The sequence below is a fragment of the Amphimedon queenslandica genome, unplaced genomic scaffold (genome assembly GCF_000090795.2).
Source record: "Amphimedon queenslandica unplaced genomic scaffold, v1.1 AMPQUscaffold_13453, whole genome shotgun sequence".
NCBI classification, from domain to species: domain Eukaryota; kingdom Metazoa; phylum Porifera; class Demospongiae; order Haplosclerida; family Niphatidae; genus Amphimedon; species Amphimedon queenslandica.
Genome location: NW_003546311.1, coordinates 76966 through 102103, shown reverse-complemented (window position 1 = coordinate 102103; position 25138 = coordinate 76966). Strand labels below are relative to the sequence as shown.

The 25138-nt window shown below is 37.7% G+C and overlaps 8 protein-coding genes across 8 annotated transcripts; 2 read left to right on the top strand and 6 right to left on the bottom strand.

Moving 5' to 3' along the window:
• LOC100638808 (SH3 domain-containing protein PJ696.02-like) lies at positions 1–885 on the bottom strand. The gene is made up of 2 exons (XM_003385677.3): positions 831–885; positions 1–775 (listed from the first exon to the last, which is right to left on the bottom strand). The coding sequence occupies exons 1-2, from the start codon at positions 841–843 to the stop codon at positions 102–104; spliced, it is 687 nt and encodes a 228-aa protein (XP_003385725.1). The 5' UTR covers positions 844–885; the 3' UTR covers positions 1–101.
• A 166-nt stretch (positions 886–1051) lies between these two features.
• LOC100634683 (cysteine and glycine-rich protein 1-like) lies at positions 1052–2291 on the bottom strand. Its single transcript, XM_003385643.3, has 5 exons — positions 2002–2291; positions 1763–1875; positions 1472–1551; positions 1327–1420; positions 1052–1245 (listed from the first exon to the last, which is right to left on the bottom strand). The coding sequence occupies exons 1-5, from the start codon at positions 2136–2138 to the stop codon at positions 1169–1171; spliced, it is 501 nt and encodes a 166-aa protein (XP_003385691.1). The 5' UTR covers positions 2139–2291; the 3' UTR covers positions 1052–1168.
• Positions 2292–2490: 199 nt separating this feature from the next.
• LOC100634560 (rho GTPase-activating protein 35-like) lies at positions 2491–14414 on the bottom strand. Its single transcript, XM_019995127.1, has 28 exons — positions 14037–14414; positions 13108–13260; positions 12697–12846; positions 12230–12313; positions 11876–12060; positions 11164–11821; positions 10891–11001; positions 10614–10822; positions 10260–10405; positions 9883–10012; positions 9456–9570; positions 9180–9339; positions 8658–8852; positions 8103–8275; positions 7923–8007; positions 7720–7865; positions 7292–7382; positions 7110–7213; positions 5823–5896; positions 4385–5761; positions 4189–4335; positions 3981–4115; positions 3815–3877; positions 3614–3667; positions 3442–3549; positions 3190–3391; positions 2967–3098; positions 2491–2890 (listed from the first exon to the last, which is right to left on the bottom strand). Exons 2-28 carry the CDS (start codon positions 13256–13258, stop codon positions 2610–2612), a joined length of 5466 nt encoding a protein of 1821 aa, XP_019850686.1. The 5' UTR covers positions 13259–13260; positions 14037–14414; the 3' UTR covers positions 2491–2609.
• A 122-nt stretch (positions 14415–14536) lies between these two features.
• On the bottom strand, positions 14537–16997 carry LOC100634434 (uncharacterized). The gene is made up of 7 exons (XM_003385641.3): positions 16789–16997; positions 16213–16362; positions 15888–16030; positions 15614–15713; positions 15436–15559; positions 14862–14996; positions 14537–14751 (listed from the first exon to the last, which is right to left on the bottom strand). Exons 1-6 carry the CDS (start codon positions 16889–16891, stop codon positions 14864–14866), a joined length of 753 nt encoding a protein of 250 aa, XP_003385689.1. The 5' UTR covers positions 16892–16997; the 3' UTR covers positions 14537–14751; positions 14862–14863.
• A 262-nt stretch (positions 16998–17259) lies between these two features.
• LOC100638680 (transcriptional activator protein Pur-alpha-like) lies at positions 17260–19101 on the top strand. The gene is made up of 6 exons (XM_003385676.3): positions 17260–17541; positions 17655–17749; positions 17807–17958; positions 18174–18382; positions 18446–18564; positions 18714–19101. Exons 1-6 carry the CDS (start codon positions 17409–17411, stop codon positions 18846–18848), a joined length of 843 nt encoding a protein of 280 aa, XP_003385724.1. The 5' UTR covers positions 17260–17408; the 3' UTR covers positions 18849–19101.
• On the bottom strand, positions 19032–20822 carry LOC100638551 (delta(3,5)-Delta(2,4)-dienoyl-CoA isomerase, mitochondrial-like). The gene is made up of 9 exons (XM_003385675.3): positions 20750–20822; positions 20517–20706; positions 20337–20425; positions 20153–20283; positions 19985–20098; positions 19871–19941; positions 19750–19821; positions 19553–19703; positions 19032–19212 (listed from the first exon to the last, which is right to left on the bottom strand). Exons 1-9 carry the CDS (start codon positions 20760–20762, stop codon positions 19117–19119), a joined length of 927 nt encoding a protein of 308 aa, XP_003385723.3. The 5' UTR covers positions 20763–20822; the 3' UTR covers positions 19032–19116.
• Positions 20822–23378, top strand: LOC100634311 (centrosomal protein of 72 kDa-like). The gene is made up of 13 exons (XM_019995130.1): positions 20822–20914; positions 20965–21092; positions 21139–21240; positions 21311–21401; positions 21463–21524; positions 21573–21643; positions 21694–21746; positions 21834–22005; positions 22387–22495; positions 22559–22669; positions 22733–22871; positions 22916–23042; positions 23097–23378. The coding sequence occupies exons 1-13, from the start codon at positions 20845–20847 to the stop codon at positions 23230–23232; spliced, it is 1371 nt and encodes a 456-aa protein (XP_019850689.1). The 5' UTR covers positions 20822–20844; the 3' UTR covers positions 23233–23378.
• Positions 23379–24278: 900 nt separating this feature from the next.
• LOC100638425 (prefoldin subunit 4-like) lies at positions 24279–25136 on the bottom strand. The gene is made up of 5 exons (XM_003385674.3): positions 25072–25136; positions 24905–25015; positions 24783–24850; positions 24556–24664; positions 24279–24456 (listed from the first exon to the last, which is right to left on the bottom strand). The coding sequence occupies exons 1-5, from the start codon at positions 25096–25098 to the stop codon at positions 24367–24369; spliced, it is 405 nt and encodes a 134-aa protein (XP_003385722.1). The 5' UTR covers positions 25099–25136; the 3' UTR covers positions 24279–24366.
• Positions 25137–25138: the final 2 nt, after the last annotated feature.

Genomic DNA, 25138 nt, shown 5'->3' with positions numbered 1-25138 from the left:
ACAAAATGAATAATGATTATAGAGACATGATTACTGACATAATAAAAATTCCAAATAAGGACGAAGTGAAGTATTATTAGTTATAATAATATATATAGTTTCTAAGACACTCTGACATAATTTGCTGGGAAGATACCAACACGATCTCCAATACGTCCCTCCCACCAATCAAAATCACTTTCCGTACGAGTGATCACATCGATCCACTGTCCTTTGCAGAACTCGAGATCACACTTAAGATCACTCTTGAAGTTATGAAGAGCTACAGCTCGGATGGACTGCTCCCAATCCGGTTCCTTAGACAAGACGTACTTGTATACCTTGTTTCTTGGTTTAGGTACTGAACGAGGAGACCTTTGACGATGATCTTCAGAAGATTTGGATAAATTGATGCTAGGTTTGAAACGCTTGAAGACGGATGGTTTGGGCGGGGCTTCATGATGTTTCATCTTTCTCATGTGATCTTCGAACTCTTCATCGCTGTCTTGTTGACGATATGTAGCGCGAGGTGTGGGGGCAGCGGAGGGTTTGGGTGGCGCTTGTTTCTGAGTTGGTTTTTGTTTTGAGTGAGTTTGTTTGGGCAAAGGACCAGGGGCTGGCTCACCGGGTTTAGGACCCAAGTAACGGTCTGATAAATCACTCACGGCCGCATCGGTCGCTCCTTTCACGGCGGCCCTAGTCGCTGAACGACCTGCTTCGGACTGTGCTGCCTTTTTACCAACTTTAGCCATTCCAGAGCCTAGTTTAGAGGCAAAGGCGCCATAGAATGCACCGTCTGTGTGTTAGAATAGAATAATGAAATGATAAAATTAGATTCTTTGTCGACTTACCTCCTTCTGCCATTTTGTACGGTTTTATTAATGTTAATTTCGACCAGCGGAACGCCCATGACCCATCCCAATAAATAACAAGTCTTGTTAGCTGTTAACACCTCTGTTAACAACTTAACATCTACAAGTACAAACAAGTTTTTTTTACAAGATACAAGCAATATTTTTTATAGACTACTTGGGCTGTTATAAATCTCCAATTTTATTATCATAATTGACGGTTCTTTACTTATACTATGTAGAATGTAATATTTTTAAAATGGAAGAATGACAAAATCTCTAGCAATAATAATGACAAAAGTCGAACAAAAAGGTAAACAGTTTAAAAAGTGCTTCATCTATTGAGTGCGAGTGAGAGCACCTGCACCTCCTCCATATCCAAATCCTTTTGGTCCAAATTTTGCCCCATAACAACCTAAAGGTAACATAATATAATTATGTTATACATTTGGCAATTTGAACGAAGCAAAAAGCATAACTATGAACCCCTTGTTACCTTTACAATAGATTTCTCCTTCATTATCAGTCACTGTCGTAGATTCCAATTTCTTATTACATTCTGCACAGTTGAAGCAACTCTTGTGCCAGGGCTATGAGAAAGAATAATATTAATATAATATCCAATCACTGTAGAATCCTACCTTTCCAGCAGCAACAACTTTCTCTGCAGCATACACTGTTTTGTTGCATCTACCACAAGCATTAGGCCCACCGACAGAAGCTATAATGAATAAAAGGCCATAATAATGCATAATTATTATATTATTTGATGTCTAATCATGTTTTCAAAGCAAACACATTACAAGTAGAGCAATGCCCAAATAAGGTCAAGATACCAGCTTTCATGTAAACAAAAATGTAAGGAAATTCCAGAGCAGTGAATCATTTGCCAAATAAGGGCTTGCTACAAATGTGCAAGGATCGCATCATACCTGCAGTTGTCGGTGCAGCTATTTTGTGAATATCATGAGTCTTGCGGTGACAATGAGAGCAAAAGAGAGATGGAACCTCTTTTCCTTCGTTCCTGTGAGCTGCCATGTTGCTACTGCAGAGAGGAAAGGGGAGTTATGTGGCAATGATAGAATATCATTGTAATTAATTATGAGAGGAGAGAGACCTCAGCATAATCAATTATAGGACTTTTTGACTTAAAAAATGATTAGAAACTTACGAGTCCAACATTTTGTTACAACTGGAGCATTTGAAGCAATTTTTGTGCCATTTATATCCCTCAGCTACCACCTCCTCGGACATGTAGACGCTCTTGTTACATATTGGACACTTGGGAGCTCCTCCAAACTTGCTCATTTTGCTAATCCTTTTACGTTCTTTTATGTACTCTCCTTGGCGTTGTAAAGATAAAAGCAGAAATCTGAAAATTGAGGTTTTAGCTCTGGTCTCTGTGGTTAAAAAGGAGAATAGGAGATAAACAATTTTAATTCAACCGGAAATCTTATGCCTCACCTCTGTACTGTGTGCACTGTGCCGTGTGCACTCCATGCATGCACTGAGCCGTGCTCCATCAATTAATGCAAGAGTACTCTTGATTAATGTTATCTTATTATTTATTATTTATTATACCAATTAAATTTGTGATTTAAAAATCAAAATTAATAATAACAATAGCTTGTGAAATTTAAAAATATTTGTCAACATTCTACAGCTATTAATGTGCATCGCATAATAATAACAACAAGAATAATAACAATGATAATAACACTATATAATATCAATCATAGAATCATAGAGGAAGAGGAGGGACATTTAAGCAGATAAACATCAATTTATTTCTGGGACGAAATCGGGGTTTTCGATCAATTTAGACATTGATAGCTGAAACCCAAGCTGTTTTTCTGGATTAGCCAAGTCCATTAGTGGAGGCCTCATGAGCGTAGGCCAGAAAACTATCGATAGATTACTGGCAGTCATTTTGTTCACGTCATGATGCAACTGGACGACATGCAAGTGTTTAACAAGAGCCGTTAGAGTGGCTATGTTGTCCTTCGGTAGCTTAGAGAGAACTTCCTGCATACGCTGCTTCTGGACTTGTGGGTCCCGACCTAAAAGAGAGATACGTTAATAAAGAGAGAGAGAGAGAGAGGGACATCAAAACAGAAGAGAGCAGTGATTCAATACCTGGTATGTCCAGCAGGTCAGGTAGAACAGACTCGGGGATGAGAGGGTCGGGCAGCAACTTGAAGAAGTTCTTCATGATGCCAGAGATTGTGTTAACGCATAAATTGGCATTCTCAATAGGAATACTTGGATCTACAAGCACATGCAACACGAGATGTAAAATTTAGAAACATAATCTCAGTGAATATGCAAAGTCTTCAAACTACACATTATATTTTTATACCTTGATCATATTTTTCCTGAAATACCATAATGTCTTCTTTCTTTCCAGACACCCTGTATATACCTTCAGCTGTGAGTCCTTCTTTCTCAATGAATGCAGCGCATTCTTTAACTAGTTTTGGTACTCCGTCTTCTTCTACAATGCTTGACAGTGGAGATTCAAAATAACGCTTTCTCTGTGCCTTGCCCTTCACTTTCTTTCCCTAAATTTTATACGAATCAAAAATATTATTTAATACAAAACGTAGCTAACTTTCTTCAGCGCTTTCTGGTTCTTCCTTGCTTCCTCTTCTTCTTTCTTGCGACGTTTTGCTTCTTTTCTTCTTCGTCTCTCTGCTTCTCTTTGTGACTTTTTCTCCATCTACACAAATAATGACAATTATCAAATTATTCAGAACAATGATTATATCTTCATTGACACTTACACTTTTCATAAGTTTCAGGGCATTCTTTGATAAAGTGGGCATCTTGGGAGTTGTCTGGATAAGCAGAAAGAGAGAGGAAAAGATTGAGCATTATAAAATTGTAATATAATATCAGACATCTGGTCAATTAGTATTATTATTAGTGTTACAAAAACTGCAAATACTCCAGTGTTACTATTACTATTTACACGCTTTACTTACATTCATTGTAGTTGTGGGTAGGTGTGTTACAATTGATGGGTTGGATGAGATTGATGCAGTCACCTAAAGAAAATAACAAAATCAAAAAAAATAAATAAAATGAATGAATAAATGAATAAAAGCAATAAATGAAAAAAAATAACGTCAGCATAAAGTAGAGCAGTACCTTCTCTAGTGAGTCATAAATGGATTCCTGTGGATATTTATTAGAGAGCTGTCTCAACTGATTAAAGTTCATGTATATAGCCTCCATCTCTTCGATCTCTTTAGAGCAACGATACACAGTTGGAGGGGGACTTAGCTGTATTTATTTTTTAAAATATAACAAAGGAACAGAGAATTATTCTATAATAAGAGGATAGCATGCGTCTTACGGTAGCAGAGGCAGCTTTAGCTCCCTTCATTTCAGAAACAGTTGCATACATTCCAACAGGCGAGGGGGTGGAGCCTGTGGAGATCATAGCATCAGATGATTGACTACTGAGCTCGTCATCTGAACCAAGTATGTCTTCATCATCATCCTAACACAAAGAGAAAGATTATTATAACCTTCATGGTTTTAAAACTTACTTCAATGTCGGACCAGTTGTAGTTCCTCTCTGGTAAAGGAGGAGGAGCATCATCGTCATCTTCATCCTCCTCTTCGTAATCTCCGCTGGGAGGCGTGGCCTCGTGAAAAGTGTGAGAAACTTTAGGCGAGGTTTTTGTGAGTTTATGAGGGATGGCGTAAATATTGGAGTCATCTCCACTTGGAGGTGTGGCCTCGTGAAAACTGCGTGAGATCTTGGGTGATGTTTTTGTTTGTTTGGTGGGAATAGCATAAATGAGAGAGGGATTCTCCTCATCAGGTACCACATGACGTATTAGATTAGGGGAGGTTCCTCTACGAGGTCCAGCAGGTGACGGCTGCTGCATCGGAGGAGACCTCTCCTTCACGGTGCCAGCTCTGCTTGGCTTTGAACCCATTTTAGTATTTAAAACTTTGGCCGATTTGAGTGGTTTTGGGGGGCGAGCAGGAGGGGGGAGTCTTTCCGGAGACGGGCTGGGACTCCAGTTACGAGGTATGGTAGGCTCAGCGTATAAAACCTCTGGAGTCTCCTCCCGCCCACTCACTGTGGTATAAGAGTAGACAGCTTGAGTAGGAGGGGTTAGGCTGGCTCCGCCACGAGGATAGGAATTAATGTCACTAACTTCAGCTTCACCTGCGAGTGAGTACAAAGAAGCCCCACTCTCTCCTACCATGTCGTACATACCCAGTTGAGGAGTGCCCACGTCAAGAACAGGAGATGTTCTTCCTTCGATTGGTGGACCCTCAGCAAACGAATAAAGAGACTCAGGCCCTGCTAATAAATGAGCTTCGGATATATCGATACCTTTCTCTTGAAGCCTTCTCTTGCTTCGTGGGGTCAAGTGATCGTAGAGTTTCTCCCTGGGGGGTATCGGAGGAGGGGGAGCTTGAGTGAAGGAAGAAGCAAGAGACGATTGAGAGTGTTTCTTAGCTGGTGAGGGGGCGGGGCTATGGGCGGGGCTAGTCTCACGAGGATCAGCGTAGAGACACTCATCGACGAGCGAGTCACTGCTCCCTTCCTTTAACCCTTTCCCTCCAAGCGGTGACTCTCTTCCACTCGTACCTTTAAACTGTCTCTTGAGAGTGTCCAACTTATTGAGAGCCTCACTGTCAGGGACAACGACATAATCTGGTAACTGATGGTGTGGGTTCCTAGGTAAGCTATTGAACTGGGCCATAGGAGCAGTACGTGATAACGGAGCCTCTGGATTAGAGATCTTTCTCTCTGGAGTGGTGAAAACTGTCGAAAGATGATGAGATCTGGAGGTAGAAGAGGGCAGTCCTGCTGCATGAGAAGGGCTGAAGGGCATCTTAATGTCGGCAGGTGAGGTATACATTGGGTCTTCTTCTTCTTCCATGGAAAAATTCCGAGATAAATGCTAAAATTGAATTTCGTTTATTTATTCATTCATAATAATTGTTGAAATGGGTGTGGCTTACATTATTTAAAGGAGCTCTTGCTGGGGATTTAAAGGACTGACGATCAAATGTTCTTATCTCATCTCCAGTGACAGCTAGAAATAATGATAATAATAATAGTATAAATACTAATAATTATTATTATTGTAATTTAGTGTTGCAGTACTAGGCCCTGTTTCTCTCTTGGTCTTTTATGATAACAAAGTTTTAGTAACAAACAGATTGAAGAATAATAATAATAGAAGCAAGAAAACAAACTAAAATATCCATAGACATTAAAATGAATGATATATGTAGAGTACAGTCATACTGCAAGCTTTAATCTTATAACAAAAAAGATCTATAGTACACAATAATATTGTCAACACACACACACACACATGAAATCACTCCTTGCATGCTTGCAACAATTACTCATTCCAAAATGCTACAAAAACTCACACATACTACAATCAAGAATCATAGCAAATCTCTTCCATTTTGGAGCAAGAGTTGGGCCATCAGAGTGCTGTCTCAAGAGGACTACATTAGAAGAGCCTTTGAGTCCTCTCCTGTGATGCTTACCAGCCAGCATAACTACTGGCTCTCTCTCTCTCTCAGATAAGACTCACTCTACAACTGAGCCTATAGACTACACACAGAGGATCACTTATAGAGAGACAGGAGTGACGGGTAAGCTAATGGTACTAGACTATTGGGAGCACTCAGTTTAATAGTAGGTGAGGCAAGCTGTGTTGAATATTTCCACTTTAACAAATAACAAACAATCTTAATGTACACATCCACCAATGTATTGTGTCTTTGATCCATGCCCATCATACTTTGGGTGTATAGTCATTATTATACCGGTACTTTGGGTGTATAGTCATTATTATACTTTGGGTGTATAGTCATTATTATTTATTATTACTGCTAAGGAATGTCTCTGTGTACTTGCCAGTTGAGCCGTGTGTGTACTATTATCATGTGAATGTTTGTAGCTAAGGCTAATTGTGTGTCATAAACAAAAGAGAGAGAGAGAGAGAGTTAATGATAATACAAGACCACATAGGACAAGGCGGGCCACAATAATTCAAAGCATTGTTCTCCATGTGGTCGACAAACATTCCTCGAAATTATAGTAAGATTAGAGTAAACTCCCAAAGAAGCAGCCCAACCAACAATGACTCATCGTATTGCAATCCTATAGCATGTAGTAAACATCCTCCATTTTTATTCAATTACTGTGTCACCACTCAATTACTCTCTCTCTCTCTCTCTCTCTCACTCTCTCTCTCTCTCTCTCTCTCTCTCTCTCCTCTCCCTTACCAATGGAGTGTCTGGATAAGTTGTGTGGTAGTGTTGAGGAGCTGTGGGATGACCTGTTGATTGGCTGAGCCTGTGGTAGCTGGCGGCCTTTACGCTTGCACAACCTAAAAATAAAAAACAAATAATTAATAATAATAATAATAATAATAATGTGTAATAATTTTTTTTATTGTTTGCTGTACCTTTGAACCACCTCATCAGGAAGTGATTGGCTCTTCCATGTTGTAAATCGACTGAAGAAACAGTTTGAGACAAACTCTGAGATATAACCAACTGAGAAAAAGAGAGAGAGAAAGCAGTTATACATGTACTGGATAAGGGCAAGCTACATGTACATGTAGGTGTAAACAATAATTTGATATAAAAAATGAGACTTCTCTTGTTTTAATTTTTGACAAATACCTTGTACTATAAGTACAGGGTCCTTGGCTGAATTTTGAAAGCAATTTTAAAAATTAAACCAGTTCAAACTCCTAAGTACATGTACATGCACTGGTGTCAAAAATTAAGAAAATAAAACTTTTTTTTGTCAGACTAAATAATTATAAGTAAAAGACTAACGAGAGAGATCGTCTATCGCATTAGTAACTAAACTAAATTTGAAACTCACTCTCCAGTATATTCTGACAGACAACAAATTTCATTTTCTTCGAGTCTTTTGACAACTTTTCACCTTCCTCGACTAATGGGGCTTGCTCGTCTGTTGTCATGGCAATGAGTAAAATAGGAATATCAGATAGCCTAGGGAGAAGCCACCTAAATAAAAAAATAAAATAAAATGAGCAGGATTTAATATATTCTAAAGAGTCTTACTTCACTGCAGCTAATGAGGCTTTCCTCTGAGCTGAATAAAGAATAATAAAACCAAGAAGAGGATGGGAACGAAAGTCTTTTGAATCTACAAAGAAAAATGGAGTAGCATTAAGTAAAAATTATAAAAGCTACAGTACGTGTACATGTACATGTATATACACTCCATTTTAAAATCCTTACTGATGGTGGAGCTTAGTGACATGGTGGCTATCCTGTGTTGCTTCTCTAGTGCAATCTTCATGTACAGCAACTTCTTTGAGCTATCATAATGTGAGAGCTGCTGCTGAGTATAGAGACTATCAGTGAGACCAGGGATATCAATAGGATCACCTGGGAGGGAGAACAGACAAAAACTGGAGAGAGAGAGAGAGAGAGTAAGAGAGAGATAGAGAGAGTAAGAGAGAGAGAGAGAGAGAGTAAGAGAGAGAGTGTGTGTGTGAGAGAGAGAGAGAAGGTGAGGGGGGAGAGGGGGAAAAAGAGGGAGAGGAAAAGGAAGGAAAGTTCAAAATAAACTGCAATGTTTAGCAACAAGCAATGCTGAAGCCAAACATATAAAAGGTGCACTCAGACACTCATAACATGAACCAGTTTCACAATAAGTAGCAGACTACATACACTACACACAAACTGCAATAACGAATCAATAATGAATCAATAACGAATCAATAATGAATCAATAATGAATCAATAGTGAATCAATAATGAATCAATAATGATTCGTGCACTACAACTGACTTGAGTCCATCTTCCTCAAGCTTAGGCCCTTCCTTGATGAATCGAGTGGTGAGCGAGACAGAGTCAAAGAGAGAGGAAAGGAGATGGTCTGTCGGCTCTTGAGTTATCAGTCTCCCTGGGAGTGAAGAGGGTCTTGTAACAACTATAACACACTGAAGTGAGTTGGCTAGACTCTTAGCTTGATTGTAGAGGTCACTGCAGAGGAAGAGGGGAGGAGAGAGAGGGGAAAGAGAGAGAGGGAGAGAAAGGGAGAGAGAGGATGATTGTGAAGTGGTCTAGTCTAGGGATTAACTGCAAGCCTACAAATATCAACCACTAAACTTATCATCATCACTTCCAATTAAAAGCCCATAAATGGGAAAATACAATTAGCAGCTTAGACCAGAAACCACCATTAAATACTACAAGATATACACATACATGTACAAGTATATGTACATCCATACATGTAGTACATAGTTATACATACACTGTACATGTACATGTACATGGAGTAAAGTGCTAATACTGTATATCGTGTACCTGCTACTATTTCCATCAAAGGACTCAACATCAACTACTAGTATTACACAGGGTAGACTACGATATTTGGCTAGAGAGGACGAGGAGGAAACTAAATGGGTAGAACACAATGTCTTGAGCCAGTCCAAACTCTCAATGGACGTTACAACAAAAACAGCACCTAAAGGACAATGAAGACATAAGAGAGAGAGAGAGAGGGAAAGCAATTATAAAAAGGAAGAGGAAAGAAAGAGATCCATTATATGCTACTCAACTTTGTACTTATAATGTACGTACCTTGAGGAATGAATTCGCCGGTTGAAAATGAGTTGAGTGCCCCACTAAAGCACATCATATCCAGTTTGTACGACTTGCGTTCTGCTTCATACAAATCAGAGCCACCGCAAGAATTCTAGTAAGATAAAAAATGTGCCGAACCCAATAATTGCTGTATACTAGGAATTGAAGGTTGACCCGTAAGTATTTAAGATATGTGGAATGACATGATGACAATGCCACTATGCATACTTTTACAGCTAGATACTGTGAGGTCACCAAATGCACACATACACATAGTGCAAATGTGATTGTGTGTACATGTATATATGTGTGTGTATAATTATGTACATTGCATACACATACATGTACATGTACTAGGCATAATATTATTAATGAAGTGAATATACATATTGTACGACTGTCAATGTATGTATATATTATGTACCATTATGTCACTTCTTAGAGTGATTGCTTCATCTGATGCCATTGCAATGATTGCCAAGCCGAATGGTTCGCCATCTTCTCTTTCATCTAACCACCAGTTATTGTCACGATTAGACTTATAAGAATCAATACTGAGAGAGAGAGAGAGAGAGTGGGTGTGAGAGAGAGAGTGAAAGAAAGTGTGTGGTGGGTAGGGATAAGACAATGAAAACATTCTCAAATGGATGATACTCAAAAACAATAATCAACAGAGAATGGAACAAAAGCACCATAAATAGACATTGATAAACACATAAACGACACAATGCTATTCATGCACAATAACAGAAACAAAGAGAAATGAAAAATACACAAACACAGACAGGGACACATGCAAACCTTGATGAGGCACTAGCTAAACTAGACACAATGTCAGGAGTGTAGTAGGGACCGTGACGCAGTACTTCAAGATTACTGATGTGCTTTATAATGATACCATCTCTTTTAACAGGGGCACTCTCCATCTTCTTCATTCTAGGCTCATCCTTCACAAGAGAAAGAGAAAAGGAAAGATAAAGAGTGAGATCATAAACAGAATGAAGATCATAAACAGAATGGAGATCATAAACAGAATGGTTTTGATAGTCACACGTTATCAGTTTAGTGAGTAGTTGTGTACCATTCAATACACGATGTCTCTTCCCGTCACTCTCTCTCTCTCTCTCCCTCTCCCTCTCTCTCTCTCTCTCTTACTTGTAGTTTATCAATCAGTTCCTTAGCTCCTGGTGTATAGTCATGAAAGAGGTCGAGTCTCTCCAGTAGGAGCTCATGTATATCTACAGAACACTGTTGCTCTACAACTGTCATTCTCTCGTGGTATATGTTTTGTAATAGGTCGGCAGAAAGGAGCTCGGCTGACTCTCTCAGACCTAGCTTATCCATTGCAACCATTGCCTTTAAACCTTAATGCATTAAAGAGGAAAAGAAGAAAAGAAATTATGATACAACAGTATCTAAGTGTATGCTGCACCTGGCTGAAGGTCTTCGCATGATTCAAGTGCTTCTTTAATCTTTATCTGTGCCAGAGTCTTCTTCTCCTCCAACTGGAGTCTACTGATGTATCCTTCCAGACACTCTTTACCTAATTACAACATAATTCAATAATAACTATGAGTGTGTGTGTGCATACATGTATACATTTTGTTGGCACAGAAAAAATATACACAAAATAATACAAACAAACAAAATGATATTAGTAGATGTACATTCACATACATGTAGCTACTAGTACATACATACATACCTTCTTTCTCTATAATGCTGGTGGGTATTTTAGTTGGAAAGGAGAACAAGAATTCATTGTCTTCTCTCCAATCTCCCTTGACCTCTATAAAATACTCCAGGTACTCAGAGTGCTGCTTGATTAGCTCCACACACATCTCATACGTGTCAGTGAGAGACACAGAAGGAAGCAACACACTAAAAGCTTGTGGAAGCATCTCTAGGAATATCTCTGACTGCTTGTCTATCTGTTTCTCCAGTAGTTCCGTTAGTCTTAAATCAATGAGCCTCTTACAGCGTGACTCGCCTTTGAAACGGGCCACAGGATGATACTCTGGTTCAGCCTTAGCAATCTCGTAAGCTTGGCGGTGAGGGGTAGTAAAGTCGGTTAGCTTTGACAAGAGCATTTCCTTGAAATCAGTCTCGCTTTGTTTGGTCCTTTGCTTCACTTGGGAGTAGGACTCTTCAAATGAGAGGAGACGTGTCTTTGGCTTACGAGAGTCTATGAGGTGAACAAGAGAGTGGAAGCAAAGGTCAACGTTTACGCCTTCGTGGGAAGAGACCTCGACGACTTGAGGAACCTTCTTTAGCTTCGAGAGAGACTCTGTTATGGAGTGGATGTCGGCCTGAGTGGAGGCATCGCATTTTGTAAGAGCAACTACAAGTGGCTTCTTTGTAGACTAGAGAGGAAGGGGAATAAAGAATGTTTGTATAATATCGTTCATTGGCATTACATGTATGCTAGTGATGAGTTTCTCGGCTATTTTATAGCGTATGTCCTTTGGATCAAAGGGAGCAGATGAGTCAATGCAAAGTATGAAAGCATCAACTTGTACATTTCTATCAGGAAACCTTGAGACACTGGTGTACTCTTCGGGTAATGTTAACTGGTTAGGAGCTACATATTGTAACTTTCCACCTAAAAGAGATAAGGGGAGGGAGGGAGGGAGGAAGGGGGAGGGAGAGAGGGGGGAGGGAGGGACAGAGAGAGAGAGGGGGAGGGGGAGGGAGGGAGGGACAGAGAGAAAGAGAGAGGGAGGGAGAGAGGGAGGGAGGATTAATGCATGCATGATGAAGACTGTACTTACTTGACTGGAGTTTAGTAACAGCTATCCTTTTGTGGTAGGCCTTCTGAGAAGGAAAAGGCTTTAAGGACATGTCTTCGACGAATTCTTAAAAAAGGAAAGAAAGGGATATACAAAAGTATACACGTAGTGAAAATAAGGAAAAAACAGAGCGAGATAAGATCATGCAATAGTAGTGACTAGTAACACTCCCACACAATCTTTAAGATTAAATAAGCTCATGATTTCCTCAGTACACATACACATGGCATACATATTGTATCAGGGGCTCCTGATTGTATTTATATTTATCCATGCACACACAGGTAGTCTCATCATGCCAAATAGATAAGTACAAATAAATGTATTAGAGAGAGCAGAGTTATGAATACAAAAATCATTTGAAAATATACACTGCCAAAAACAACACTACGATAATAATAATAATAAAACACTGCAATAACAGCATAAATACAATAGGGAAGGCTTACCTGTATGCTCTATGACTTTAAAGCTAACTTCTGATGCATCCTCAAGGGTGGTCAGCTTCTCCCCCCAGTAAAGGAAATGGGTACTATTAATGATGCTGTTGCCATACTCACTGTGATTGACAATGTAGGGATGATTATCGTAATACTGATCTGTAATAAAGGAGGGAGAAATGGAGGGGAAGAAAGATTGTATACAGTTACTATGCCATGTTTGTAGATGTTAATGTGAATGTGTAGAGTCTAGATGAACATAATCAGCTTTTATTTAGAGCGTGTGTGAGAGACTGTTAGTTGAACAACAACTTATCAAGAGAAACCATCCAAAAATAATGAGAGATAAGAAGAAATAGTAAATGAGAGAAAGAGAGAAAGGGAAAGAGAGAGAGAGATAAGGAAGTTTGTATAGCTAACCGGAGTGAGGCCAAATGAAACGATTGCAAAGACATGACTTTCCAGCTCCTTCCCCTTGATCAGTCTCACCGAGAAACGAGGAACTAGTCACACCAACAACAGCGACTGTTAGACTAGTGGAGCGACCACCAGCTCTCCCTGCAGCAGCCATCACTAGGAAGAAACATTATCAATGTATATCGTACAAGAGAGAGAGAGAGAGAGGGTGGGAGAGGGAGAGGAAGAGAGAGGAAGAGAGAGAGAGAGAGAGAGAGTTGGGGGGATATACATGTACAGAAAGATATAGCACAGATGGAACCAAAAGGAATTCACATATGTTCTGACGGGATGGAAATTTTCTAAAAAAATCTAATGATATTTTTAACTAACACCTGAAAAAACTTTGACATTTTAAAGCCCCCTTTGACCATTGACAGATTGAGTGATCAGCTTAAACCTGCCCATAAAGGGAGGCCAACTGTGAGTGACATGCATGAGCTATACAGTACATGCATCAGCAGTTACTTGTCAGACTATTGGTTTATATAACTGAAATATTTACACACAGGCCACTTATTGCTACACTTAAAATACAATTCATTATACATACATGATTAGGTGAGATCATTCTATAAATAAATCCTAGGACTGAATCTATAGTGATCTTTATATTCTCTTGGATTGCTGCTATACAGGATTCAAGCACACTTAAATTAAGGGCAGGTAGTCCCTCTCTACCTGTACATGTTGTAGAGAGTTGGTATGTGCCAAGTACCCATTAGTAAATGACACTTAAAATTCCACTAAGTTAACAACCACAGAAAATATTTTCTCCTCTCGTGCTCTTCTCTTCATTGTCATTTTTACTTCATATCTCTTTCATTTTCTCTCTTTCAATAATAATAATAATAATAATACAAACACACACTCAACCTCAGAAATTCTCTCACCTTGTTAATAATGCTCTAGTATAAGAGAGTGAAAGGAACAGGCAGTTTGAGAGACTAAGTAGCTGTAGCTCTTGTCCAGACAAAACAGAGCACGCCACTTTTCCTCCCACACAGGCTTGTGTGTACGAGAGAGAGAGAGAAGAAGAGGGATTGGGAAGAGAGTGAATCAGGGCACCCTCCCTTTCTGGGCGCAACTAGGGGCTGTCTAGCTAACAAAGAAGACGCGAAGCTCCAGTAGTTTGAAGGACCTCTCCGTATTAAGAAAAAAGTAAAACGAGGCTGCTCAGTTGTTACTATGTTGCAGAAACAGGCAACAGTAGAGCACAGCACACACTCCACTGTATGTAGCTGCTAGAGGGGGAATCTTAATCAATAACTAGCCCGGCCTACATCATTGTAAAGTCTAGTATAGTACAAAGTTGATTCTACGCATGCATGATGATGATGCAATTGGTCAATTGCTGACTACTAGGCAGTTCCTTTTCTTTACCTCAGCAAAATTTATTATTTAAACATATTCATTTTCAACAAGATGAAAATTACAAAACTAATAAGTACAATAATAAAATTATTATTGTTATTGCTTGGAAACGATAAAAAAGGTGCAAGTCCTAATATATAATTAATCAACGAAGCACTAATACTCCTTTTAATTTAATTTGGTGAGTTCTTTACGGCTTACATTAGATTGCATAAATACCAGGAGCAGCTATATCTACAAGGAAATTAATTGAAAAATAAATTTATCACTTCATATTATACAAACAAGCTTATAGCATCACGTCTCTGAATTAAGAGAGCATGAGTGTCATGAATAAAGGTTACCTTTAATCAGCAACCAGTTTAGAGTCTGCCCAAGCATTACGTATGAGTGACTCTGCCTTCTCAACTTCAGGATGCAAGATTGAGACAGGCTCAGCATCAACTTCAGGACCACCAGTTGATTTGGACTGCCTGACACTGCAAAAAATTTTAAAAATAATAATTAAATGTAGTTTAATTTAATATTATTCATCAGCCCAACAAGTAGCCGATCTAAGCATTTCATTGCAAGTGTCTATAGTGTAGTAAAAGACTCCTAGTGAGCATTACTGTCACAATATCAACACGTTCTTGGGACAACTGTTAGTGTAGCTAATAATATCTAATAATAGTAATAATAACTATTATAGCTATTTGACAAATGTAAAAAAGATAACTTTGATGATAGGAAGTGACATAATGAAGCCTTTAACAATAACGAGGAAAGTAGGAAAGATTCAACAACAGTAAAATCCTGTGCACTCTAAAGAGGCTCGAACCACATTGTGTACACCAAGGCCCAATAACTATGCCTCATACATGCAATTATAAACAATTCTTAATTGCATTATCAACCACAAAAATTTTTATTACTCACGCAGTAGCATCTTTGTCATCAGCATAAATGAGAAGCTCTTTACCAACGCAGAAACAGCAACATTTCGGCTCCTTTCGGAGCTCAAGATCTTTCAAGAAACGATAGTCAATAAACTGAGTTTCAACTAAGGAGAAGGAAGAGGATCAAACAATACCGGAACATAAAGTTATAATCATACCATCTCCACAGCAGTTAATGGCTGCCCTGTTTCTCCTCCAGCGAATACCTTGTCCAGTTATACGCCATTCAGTGGTAGGCACACAGCAGGGGCAACACAACTGTGGAAATATTATATTTATACATTATAAGTGCATATGATCAAAGGCATGCTGGTTTTATATTTTGAAAACATTCCATTGATAGTAATTAGTCGCCATGGCATACAATTTCTGATTTAAGGCTTGCAATAAAAGCTGTTTCTTTTCCCTTTATAAGAAAGATTGGGGGCTTACGTGGAACATGAATTCTCCACAGTTTCGACTATAAGCACATTTCAAGACAGGAGTGGTACCACTCCACAATGCCCGGCTGCGATCGGCATCACGCTTATGCTTTTTAAGGAGTTGCAAGTATTCCATGAAGAGTATCCTATCACCTGAAAAAGAAAGGAAGAGCAAGAGTAAGAATGATAACAGAATTGTAATCATAATATAAACATGATGCCAACATTTGTAAACTATACCAACATAATGACCACAACACCAAAATAAACAATTAATTCCACGCTCCAGTTCAAATTAGTACACATTTACAAGGAGAAAAAGGCCACATGCTTACCAAGTACAGCACAGCCCATCTCTTTCATGTGGTCTTCAGACAGTGCTATTAATACTGGCCCACTGATCTTGTTCTCCATAAAAGCTTTGGCCATGAACTCCATTCCAACGGGTTTGAGGAATCGCTCAACAACATCAGCTTCAGACCAATCTATGAAAAGCAAATTTCAAATGAGAATCATGAGACCATGGTGAAATTGAGGATATATGTGTGTATTATATGTGGGCTAGCAAGGGAAATTGGAACAAGAACTATAACCGCATAACAACCGCCCACACATAGTTTAATATTATCACTAGCAAACCGTGAAAGGAGGCTTAATTCACACACAACTCGGCAAAAAGAGAAAGTTTTAATTACATTACATGAACATGCTTAACTAGCTGCTCCAATTTTAATGACAGTGTGTGTAGATAGATAATAATAATAATGATAATAATATTCTTATTTTAATGACTAGATTTATCATGTAAAAGTTTTAATGCTAGCACATAGCAAGCTCACGAATCTACCAAGCGATTAACAATGTAACTAAAATGCCCCTGAGCTTAATGAAATGACGACTAACTGACTGACCTGCGACCTGTAGCGGGTCAAGGTCACGAACAAATTCCTCGATTTCCCTTCGGCGAGACTTTGGCTGAGTTGTTACAATGCTAGAATCTCCTCCTGTGGCCATGTCTTTTAAAGCTAGGGATATAACCAGGAACAAGAAACAAACACGAGCCGACAGAGAAAAACTCGCCCTTGGCAGCTAAGCTAGCAGCTAATTGCAGGGTGTGGCTCAGTGGATCCTCCGGGGGGAGGGGCTTGTAATATCGAAATCAAAATGGAGGACAAGAAGAGAAAAGACATAGGCAAATCTATAGAAAATACTTCTTTTTCACTAAATGCAGTACCATAGCTGTATTAACACAGCCCTACTATGCGTTTACAGTTCAAAACAAGATCTTTTAAAAGCATTTTAAAAAGCTACAAAGTATTTGATGTCCACGTGGTTATTTCTAGCGGGAGTGTAGATACGTATTCTGCGCATGCTCGTTTTGGTTAGAGCGGCAGGAGATCACGTGCAAAGCACATGTGAGAGTGAAAAGAAGGGAGAAAGGGTGGCAGTGCTGCAGTGCAGGAAGAGCTGAAAAGAGAGAGTTCAGGCTAGTGCGTGAAAAGTGAAGGAGAAAGACAGTTAAGGAGACAAAATGGCTAGCTCTGGACGTGGAGGGGGCGGCGGATGGAGAGGCAGGGGAAGGGGAGGAAGAAGAGGTGGTCGCGGGGGCGGAGGAGGATATCGTGAGTACCGTCCACGTAGAGATCCTCTACCAACTAATACTGGTGAGGCTATAGTGTAAAGTTATTGTTTGCAAATTGTAAACGGTTGGAGTGGGCGTGGTTCATTGTAATTATGTGGGCGTAACTCATACTTATAATTTCTCCTATAAATTCAGAGGATCTGGAATCGCATGAAATTGAGGCAGAGAACAAGACTATTACAATTTCCGTAAAATCAAATGACCAGGGACGCTTCTTTAAGCTGATTGAGGTAACAAAAGTCACAGATTTCAGAAATTCATATAAATTTATTTCTTTTAATACATAGCAAAAGAGAGAAAGAAAAGGTAGCGGTCATATTATATTTTCTGTCGAAACGGCCCCATCCTTCAAGCGTCACCTCGCAGAGGTTATTGAGAAGTACAAGACACTTTCCCCAGTATCTACAGAAGATGATAATAATGCACAGAGACATTATTCGTAAGTAATTATTTCAATTGGTTCATTGGGGGTGGGGTGGATGTTTTGTCTTTCTTGTTACAATAGACTGGTATTGATTGGGCTTTGACTTTCTGTGTCATTTTCTATGCTTCCTATTAAGAATTGTCATTTACAATCTAACCAAAATGTTGCTAGCACAAATTTGCATGCAATTTTAACGTATTGTAGCTTTTTACTGGATTAACTTTTTCTAGTGAGTCATTTAATCAAGGAAAGAGAAGGTTTTATGTTGATCTGCGTCAAAACTCTATGGGGTGCTACTTGAAGGTCACGCAGGCTACGCCTACTATGAGGAAGTTTGTGCTGATTCCAGCAGAGATCCTGGAAAAGGTTGAAGAACATTTTCTAAACATGTTAGACAAATTTGGCACGTCTCACTCTCAGGATGACTCCTCACCTCCAAGTATGTGTCACTAGTAGTAGTACCTCAGTCTCTCCATACACTTTCTTTTTTTGTATCTCTCAGGATCTCCACAGAACTCTCAACCACCTTTGCCTGGTTCGCATGAAGTCAGAGCTGGGAGCAAGACTTTTTATTTTGATGTTGAACGCAATGATAGAGGCGTCTTCCTTCGCTTGACTGAGGTTAGAAACTAAGACATTGTTAAAAAGTGGATTTGCATTTATAGAATCCATTTGTCTTATATTTTAAAACGTGGTTGACTTTTAATTTTCTTCTCAACTTGCAATTCGTATTATATTTAACTTCTTTTCTCACTTATATTCACAAATAGTTACTCCCAACCAGACGGACACACATCAACATCCCTAACTCCTGCTGGTCCCAGATGTCGGACATATTCAAGACTCTCCACAGTGAAATGCCGTATGCCGATAGCGGGAGTGGGAGTGGCTCAGAGGACAACTAGGAAAGGACAGAATAGAGAGAGTGAAGAGAGCTAGATAATTGTGTTTGTTTCTTATAGGCATTGTTGTTGTTGTTGATTACTATTAGGATTTTGTTTGTTTGGAGGAAGCGGTTGGTTCTCTTTTGCTTTTGTTGTTATTATTGTCGTTATACAAAACATGCCCCTCCCATCTCTCTCTTATTATTATTATTAATATTATTGATGTTATTTTTGATATTGTGTTTGCGATTTTAATTAATTGTCATAATAATAACTTTTCTCTTGGCTGTCACAGTTTGGAGAATTTTGGTGTTTCTTTTTGCAATTGGCCTTGCACTGCTTTGAGGAGATCTTCACTTTGTAGCATACACATGTTCCAAGTCGCCTATACAAGATTCACAATTATAAAAAGAAATTACAATACATTTTTGGTGTCAAAAATTGGGCCAAATCCCTGTACATGGTATCAGACCAAATTTTGACAAAAATAACTAGGAGAGAAATCTTCATTTTTATAATTTTAAATGATACATATACATGTTCTCAAGTTCTGTAGAAAGTTTGAGCTGGTTCTGATCAAAATTGGATTTGTTATGAATTTATAAAGTTACTCAAAAATGGTCTCGGGCCATATGCATGTCAAAAATAACTGAGAGAATTCTCCATTTTAAAATTTTATTGATACACATACAAGAGATCCAAACTTGTTTACCCAGTAAACTCACCATATAATCCAGAGACTCATCAACTGTGTGATCACGTGAATAGTTGAGATTAATTTTTGAGACTTGGACAGCAACTGGACTCTTGCTTGCGATGAGTGACGCCATCTTCACAGCAGCTTCAATCAGAGCAGGTCGATCAGGATACACATGACTGATGGCCATCATTGTTTCATCACTGTTAAGTCTTTATTGCTTACCTCACTAGTTTCATTGCAACTGCCTCTTCTGAGCTAAACTTGCGTGCAGTGAACACCAGCTCTCTCACTAAACTTTTGAATTGGGAAAGAAATAAAGAAGTCAAGCTCATCATCATCTTACCTTTCGCAACCGACAATCTTTGGGAGCCTTTGCAGTGTACCAATATCTGCTGCTAGGCCAATGTCTACCTCCTTTATGTGTACGTGGAATGAAAAGTAGGAGAATATATGATACCTTTATTTGGAAGAAAGTGTCAGAGCTGCATAGTCGTATGTCACAAGCCGTGATGAGATCAATTCCTCCGCCTACACAAGCACCATGTACTGCTACTATGACTGGCTTTTTACACTGGAAGGAAAGAAGGAGTAAAAACAGTCCTTTATTTTTTATTTTAATTTATACCTTTTCAACACAGGTGATTGACTGCTGGTAGGGCATTAAAAAATTTTCTCTGAAGTTGAAAGCTTGCCTTCCTGGATCTGACTGATGCTCACTTGAGAACAAATCAGAGGCAGCATCATTAAGATCAAGACCTACACATTATAAAATATATATAGGACGGATCTCTGCACTTGCATGGAGTTACCAGCTGTGAAGGATTTCCCAGCTCCACTGAGTACAATACTGCGACAATTACTATCCTTGTTGAGAGCAGCAAAACACTCTATCATTTCCCTACAGGCATCATGAAAAGAAAATTTTTTGTTTACACCTTTTAAAAAGGATACCCTATAGGTATGTCAATGTCACGTGAGTTCCTTCTTACCTAAAAAAGGTTTTGTTCATTGCATTTCTCCTCTCCGGCCTGTTTAGCTCAACTTGAACGACATACTCTTGAGGTGAGGAGAGGCTAAGGGTCTCATACTCTGGCAAAGCGTTTGTTTCTCCTGCTGTGGACATAGCAGACACTCTTATGGACGCAGGGTAAAATACTTTGCTCAACGAAGACAGAATTCCTTTAAGAAAAATAAATAAAAGAGTCAGAAAGTTTCATTTTACTTGTTGCAGACATTTAGGAAATTTTGATTTTCCGGATATTTTCCGAACTTGTAGATTTTTCTTTAATATTTTAACCCTCATTTTGAAAGGTAACAATGGCGGGAAGCCTGGTGATAACAGAAAAATGGATAAAGGAAAAACTAAATCTTAAAATAGACTGTTTAGGTAAAGGAAAGATATTGAAAAGCTATAATTATCTATTTAATTTTATGCAGATGTTGTTCGCTCTCTGACACTCCCCGGCACTTATCACCAGAAAATAACTCATTTGGGCCGCTCATTGTTAGCATTCACTCGCCTCAAACATTTAGATTTATCAAGGAATGCTCTGGAGTCACTTGAAGTATACATTACTGTATCATTATGTCTCATGCTTGTACATGTTTTAGGGTCTTGATCACTTAAAAGGTCTCGAGACGTTGAATATTTATTACAATAATGTCCCAGACCTCAAGGAAGTTTTTCGTCTTCGTCACAACACTCATTTAAAGGTATGAGACGCTTGGTAGCATATTTATAAATCCATAGTGAGTTGCTCTCATTCTTTGTTTAACGTAACAGGAGATTGATATTCGGCTTAATCCAGTTACTCAGTCAAGTCCTGATTACAGGCTCTTCATAATTCACATGTTACTCCGTCTTCAAATCCTAGGTAAGATAACTACTAGTGGTTATGTTATGGCTAATTTACTAATTGATTGACTCTCTAATAGATGATAGAAAGGTCACAGATGAAGAAAGAAAGGCAGCTCTCCAGTACTTTGACACTGACCAGGTACTCCAGTATCTTTCTTCTTACTACATCCACTATACTATACTTAAGGCATATGAGCTTGACAGGAGCATACAGAAAGAGAATACGCCACCAGTTAAAGACTCAACACCAAAAACAAAGTAATCATCTGCAATAATAATAATTTTTTATTTTATTTTTAAAATAATAGTCATGTTCAAGCAAGAATGGCTCTCACTCAATCTATTGCTCCTCTTAGATCAGGTAAGGGCCTATGCTTAGGGACTATAGAGTATTTAATTTCTTTTAATCTGCAGTATATAACATTTATCATATTTCCTATTGTTTCAGGTCTTGGAACTGATACTGAAGAGCTACTTAAGCTTTTTGCTGAGAGAGGAGATCACCTGTTTACAACTGGACATACTCCTACTCACTCTCTTCCCTCTCAACCTTTGAGAAGAAAGATACTCAAAGCTACAACACCATCTCCAGAAAAAAGGAAAAAACCAACTGGAAAACAGTAAGTATGGACAGGGATTTACACAAAGCATGCCAAGTGAGCTAAACAGCATGAGCTTCATGAGCTATTAGCACTACAAGTACAATTGCATTTGGAACAATTTTGAAAATTCATTAAAAAAATTCAAATTTGATTCGAATCAATTCAAACTTTCTACACAATGTAAGGACATGTTTATGTATCAGAAAAAATTATAAAAATGCAGAATGCTCTCCTTGTGATTTTTGTCAAATACCCTGTACAGGGTCGTTGGCCTGATTTTTGAGCAGCTTGACAATCCACTGACAAGAAGCTGCATGAGCACTATGCTAAAATCCTGTGGGAAATGACTTTCTTTATAACAAAATTTGCTCTTCACTAATTTAAGTTGTTTATTTTTAGGATGAATTCACCTCCAACTGATACTCATCGGCAACCTGGCTATCACTTTACACCTCATCCCACTGCTCCAATGGATACCCCCAAGACCGAGACAGGACTGCAAACCAAAGTAGAAATGCTTTATAACAGGCATTACTGCTAGCTTATTACTATAAAGTATAAACTGAATTAGGACGAACTACTTGATGATAAGGAGAGAGAAATTCTAAGGTTAAGAGAAAGGGTTAGATTACTTGAAGAAAGACCAGAAAAGGAGCTTCTTCAAGCAGCACACAAAGACATGGTATATGGACAATAATTTGATTTTTTTTTTTCACTAGGTGCTTATGCGAATTTATTCATTTAGGTAGAGCTACAGAAACAATGTCAAGCACTTTTGGACGAGAATGCAGTTTTGAGGGAAACACAACCACAAAAAGATTTTAAGTCTTATGTTTCAAATAAAGCTGGCATTCCTCCTACTAGTGATATGAATGTTGTTCTAAGTACGTGGGACTAGGTTTATGACTGCTATTCTTTCTATTGTTAGGTAATATAGTTAATCAGCAGGATGGCATCAAGGAGACTTTGTCTCAGGTCTCTCACTCTCTCTCTCAACTTCTCTCTCACTCGTCTCAGCTTCAGTCAGTAGTTGTAATGCTCCAGGAAAGTCACAAGTAAGAGTATAAGAGACAGCAATAATGCTTATTCCTCTCTTCTCTTCCTCTTAGATCTCTTGTATCAAGTAATCATAGGCTAGGGCAGGAACTAGCTGAAACCAAGGAGCGTCATTCGCAAGAAGTGGCTCAAATAAGCAAAAACTACAACACACTCCGATCTCTTGTTCAGGAGAGGCTTCATATTTAGAACATCTGAGATAATAGATCTATCTTCATCACATACACATATTTTGCTTGATAACTAACAAACTATAAATTATAGTATTTTTTATAGTTTAAATTATATAGCAACATTTGATTGTGTGTATTGCTTGTGGCGCATGATAAAAGAGAGCAATTCATTGTTTAATTGGGGTGAGCAAAAGTGAGGCCTACTAAATAGGCGAGAAACATCTGTATGAACCAACTGGTGGTCAAAACTACTTTGAAATTAAATTAGCCTAGTCATATCTTTAAAAATTAAAAAAATAAAATAAAATAAAATAATAGAAAATAAAAGAATAAAAATAAAATTAAAAAATAATATAAAATTTAAAAATTAAATTAAATTAAAGAAAAAAAAATAAAATTAAAAAAAATAATAAAAGTAAAATTTAAAAATAAAAAAGTTTTTAAAACTAAATAAAAAATAGAAATAAAAATGAAATTAAAAATAATAAAATTAAAATTTAAAAATAAAAAATTAAATAGAAATAAAAATGAAATTAAAAAAATAATAAAATAAAATTTAAAAATAAAAAATAGAAATAAATATTAAATTTTAAAAAATAATAAAATAAAATTAAAGAAGTTAAAAAATAAATAGAAATACAAAAATAAAAATGAAATAAAAAAGTAATAAAATAAAATTAATTAAAAAAATAGAAATAAAAAATAATAAAATAAAATTTAAAAAAATTGAAAATAAACTAAGAGCTGAATTAATTTGTTTATTTTAATCTTAGTCAAAAAATTTCAATCGGTGGCTCATGCTTGCCCCCTCAATGTTCACATTCACCTAGTGTATTCATATTATTGTTGTTACTGTGAGATCAGCCACTCCCAATGCTTCAGCAATATAATCAGCCATATCACCTCACCATAGCTATAATATAATGTCTGAGAAGAATTTAAGTGACGGTGCATTAGTAGAAGAAGTAGCAATGCCATACTTACAACAACAAGATACTCAAAATGGAGAGTGCATAGTACTTGTCATCCAAAGAAAGCAATAGCATAAGTGTTGAAAACAAATAATTATTGAAACATGATTAAATCAAAAAGTTTTCCTTGCAATTTCATTTCACTAATAATTTTTTTAAGTATTAATTTTTTACAATTGCTAACTGTCTGCTTCCAAGTTTATATTATCCCCAAACTTTGCATAAAGCTGTGACTTGACTTTGGAAAGTAGTTCTTCTATGCTGCTGGCCTACAGAATTATAAATCATTAATAGCAAATTAGTTCATGTCAGCATTGCATGGGATCATGCATGTGTGGGACACTCAAGGTTGCAAGCATCAGATTCACTTGTTCTTTTAATTTGTCTAATTCTTTTTGCAGTTCCAACTTGTAATCCTCCAACTTTTGCTGCGCCTCTTCTAATGAGAGTAAGACAAAAACTTCACCTATCTCATACGTATAATAGAATACTGTCCATTAAGGACAATAACCAAACACTGCATGCATTGAATTTGAGTAGATATCAAACCAAAATGAAATTTTTTGGCTACTGATGATCTAAATGAAAAGGATATGGAACCATCTGGTCGTCATCAAATAATATCAATTCATCGGCAGCATCTTCTACGTTTTTAAATATTCTCTAATGTACAGAGTTTTTTTAATTTAAAATAAACATGATTGACAAAATAAGTACCTCTTTCTCTGTGATTTGATCTTTAATGTCATTTAAAAGAGAATTCTTTTTAGCAAAAAGATTTATTTTTTGTTGGTCTTCAAACAGCACCACCATATCTTTACCAATTTCCTTTACAAAATCATATTTGTATAAATTTATACAAAAAGCAATTTTCTATGACTCACTCCTTTGCCCTTTGGAATGGCAGCCATCTTTTCTAGGAGAACGGAAGTATCCGGAGTTTAGTCTTTA

What these genes read in the sequence shown, in the direction of transcription:
- LOC100634683 (XM_003385643.3), bottom strand. Translation starts at nt 2,138, where the DNA reads ATGAGCAAGTTTGGAGGAGCTCCCAAGTGTCCAATATGTAACAAGAGC. An exon ending in TGTAACAAAATGTTGGACTC is followed by an intron (nt 1,876 to 2,001) that starts GTAAGTTTCTAA and finishes TCCTCTCTGCAG; the next exon opens with TAGCAACATGGCAGCTCACA. An exon ending in AGCTGCACCGACAACTGCAG is followed by an intron (nt 1,552 to 1,762) that starts GTATGATGCGAT and finishes TATTCATTATAG; the next exon opens with CTTCTGTCGGTGGGCCTAAT.
- LOC100634560 (XM_019995127.1), bottom strand. Translation starts at nt 13,258, where the DNA reads ATGGCTGCTGCAGGGAGAGCTGGTGGTCGCTCCACTAGTCTAACAGTC. An exon ending in CTCTAAGAAGTGACATAATG is followed by an intron (nt 9,571 to 9,882) that starts GTACATAATATA and finishes TTATCTTACTAG; the next exon opens with AATTCTTGCGGTGGCTCTGA. An exon ending in TCAGGAAAAATATGATCAAG is followed by an intron (nt 3,099 to 3,189) that starts GTATAAAAATAT and finishes ATGTGCTTGTAG; the next exon opens with ATCCAAGTATTCCTATTGAG.
- LOC100634434 (XM_003385641.3), bottom strand. Translation starts at nt 16,891, where the DNA reads ATGGCCACAGGAGGAGATTCTAGCATTGTAACAACTCAGCCAAAGTCT. An exon ending in GATGGGCTGTGCTGTACTTG is followed by an intron (nt 16,031 to 16,212) that starts GTAAGCATGTGG and finishes TTTCTTTTTCAG; the next exon opens with GTGATAGGATACTCTTCATG. An exon ending in GTGGAGAATTCATGTTCCAC is followed by an intron (nt 15,714 to 15,887) that starts GTAAGCCCCCAA and finishes ATATTTCCACAG; the next exon opens with TTGTGTTGCCCCTGCTGTGT.
- LOC100638680 (XM_003385676.3), top strand. Translation starts at nt 17,409, where the DNA reads ATGGCTAGCTCTGGACGTGGAGGGGGCGGCGGATGGAGAGGCAGGGGA. An exon ending in TCCTCTACCAACTAATACTG is followed by an intron (nt 17,542 to 17,654) that starts GTGAGGCTATAG and finishes CTATAAATTCAG; the next exon opens with AGGATCTGGAATCGCATGAA. An exon ending in TCTTCCTTCGCTTGACTGAG is followed by an intron (nt 18,565 to 18,713) that starts GTTAGAAACTAA and finishes ATTCACAAATAG; the next exon opens with TTACTCCCAACCAGACGGAC.
- LOC100638551 (XM_003385675.3), bottom strand. An exon ending in TGGGAAATCCTTCACAGCTG is followed by an intron (nt 20,284 to 20,336) that starts GTAACTCCATGC and finishes TATAATGTGTAG; the next exon opens with GTCTTGATCTTAATGATGCT. An exon ending in AAGATTGTCGGTTGCGAAAG is followed by an intron (nt 19,822 to 19,870) that starts GTAAGATGATGA and finishes CCAATTCAAAAG; the next exon opens with TTTAGTGAGAGAGCTGGTGT.
- LOC100634311 (XM_019995130.1), top strand. Translation starts at nt 20,845, where the DNA reads ATGGCGGGAAGCCTGGTGATAACAGAAAAATGGATAAAGGAAAAACTA. An exon ending in TCTTAAAATAGACTGTTTAG is followed by an intron (nt 20,915 to 20,964) that starts GTAAAGGAAAGA and finishes AATTTTATGCAG; the next exon opens with ATGTTGTTCGCTCTCTGACA. An exon ending in ACTCCGTCTTCAAATCCTAG is followed by an intron (nt 21,402 to 21,462) that starts GTAAGATAACTA and finishes ACTCTCTAATAG; the next exon opens with ATGATAGAAAGGTCACAGAT.
- LOC100638425 (XM_003385674.3), bottom strand. Translation starts at nt 25,098, where the DNA reads ATGGCTGCCATTCCAAAGGGCAAAGGA. An exon ending in CCATTCCAAAGGGCAAAGGA is followed by an intron (nt 25,016 to 25,071) that starts GTGAGTCATAGA and finishes GATTTTGTAAAG; the next exon opens with GAAATTGGTAAAGATATGGT. An exon ending in TAGACAAATTAAAAGAACAA is followed by an intron (nt 24,457 to 24,555) that starts GTGAATCTGATG and finishes ATAATTCTGTAG; the next exon opens with GCCAGCAGCATAGAAGAACT.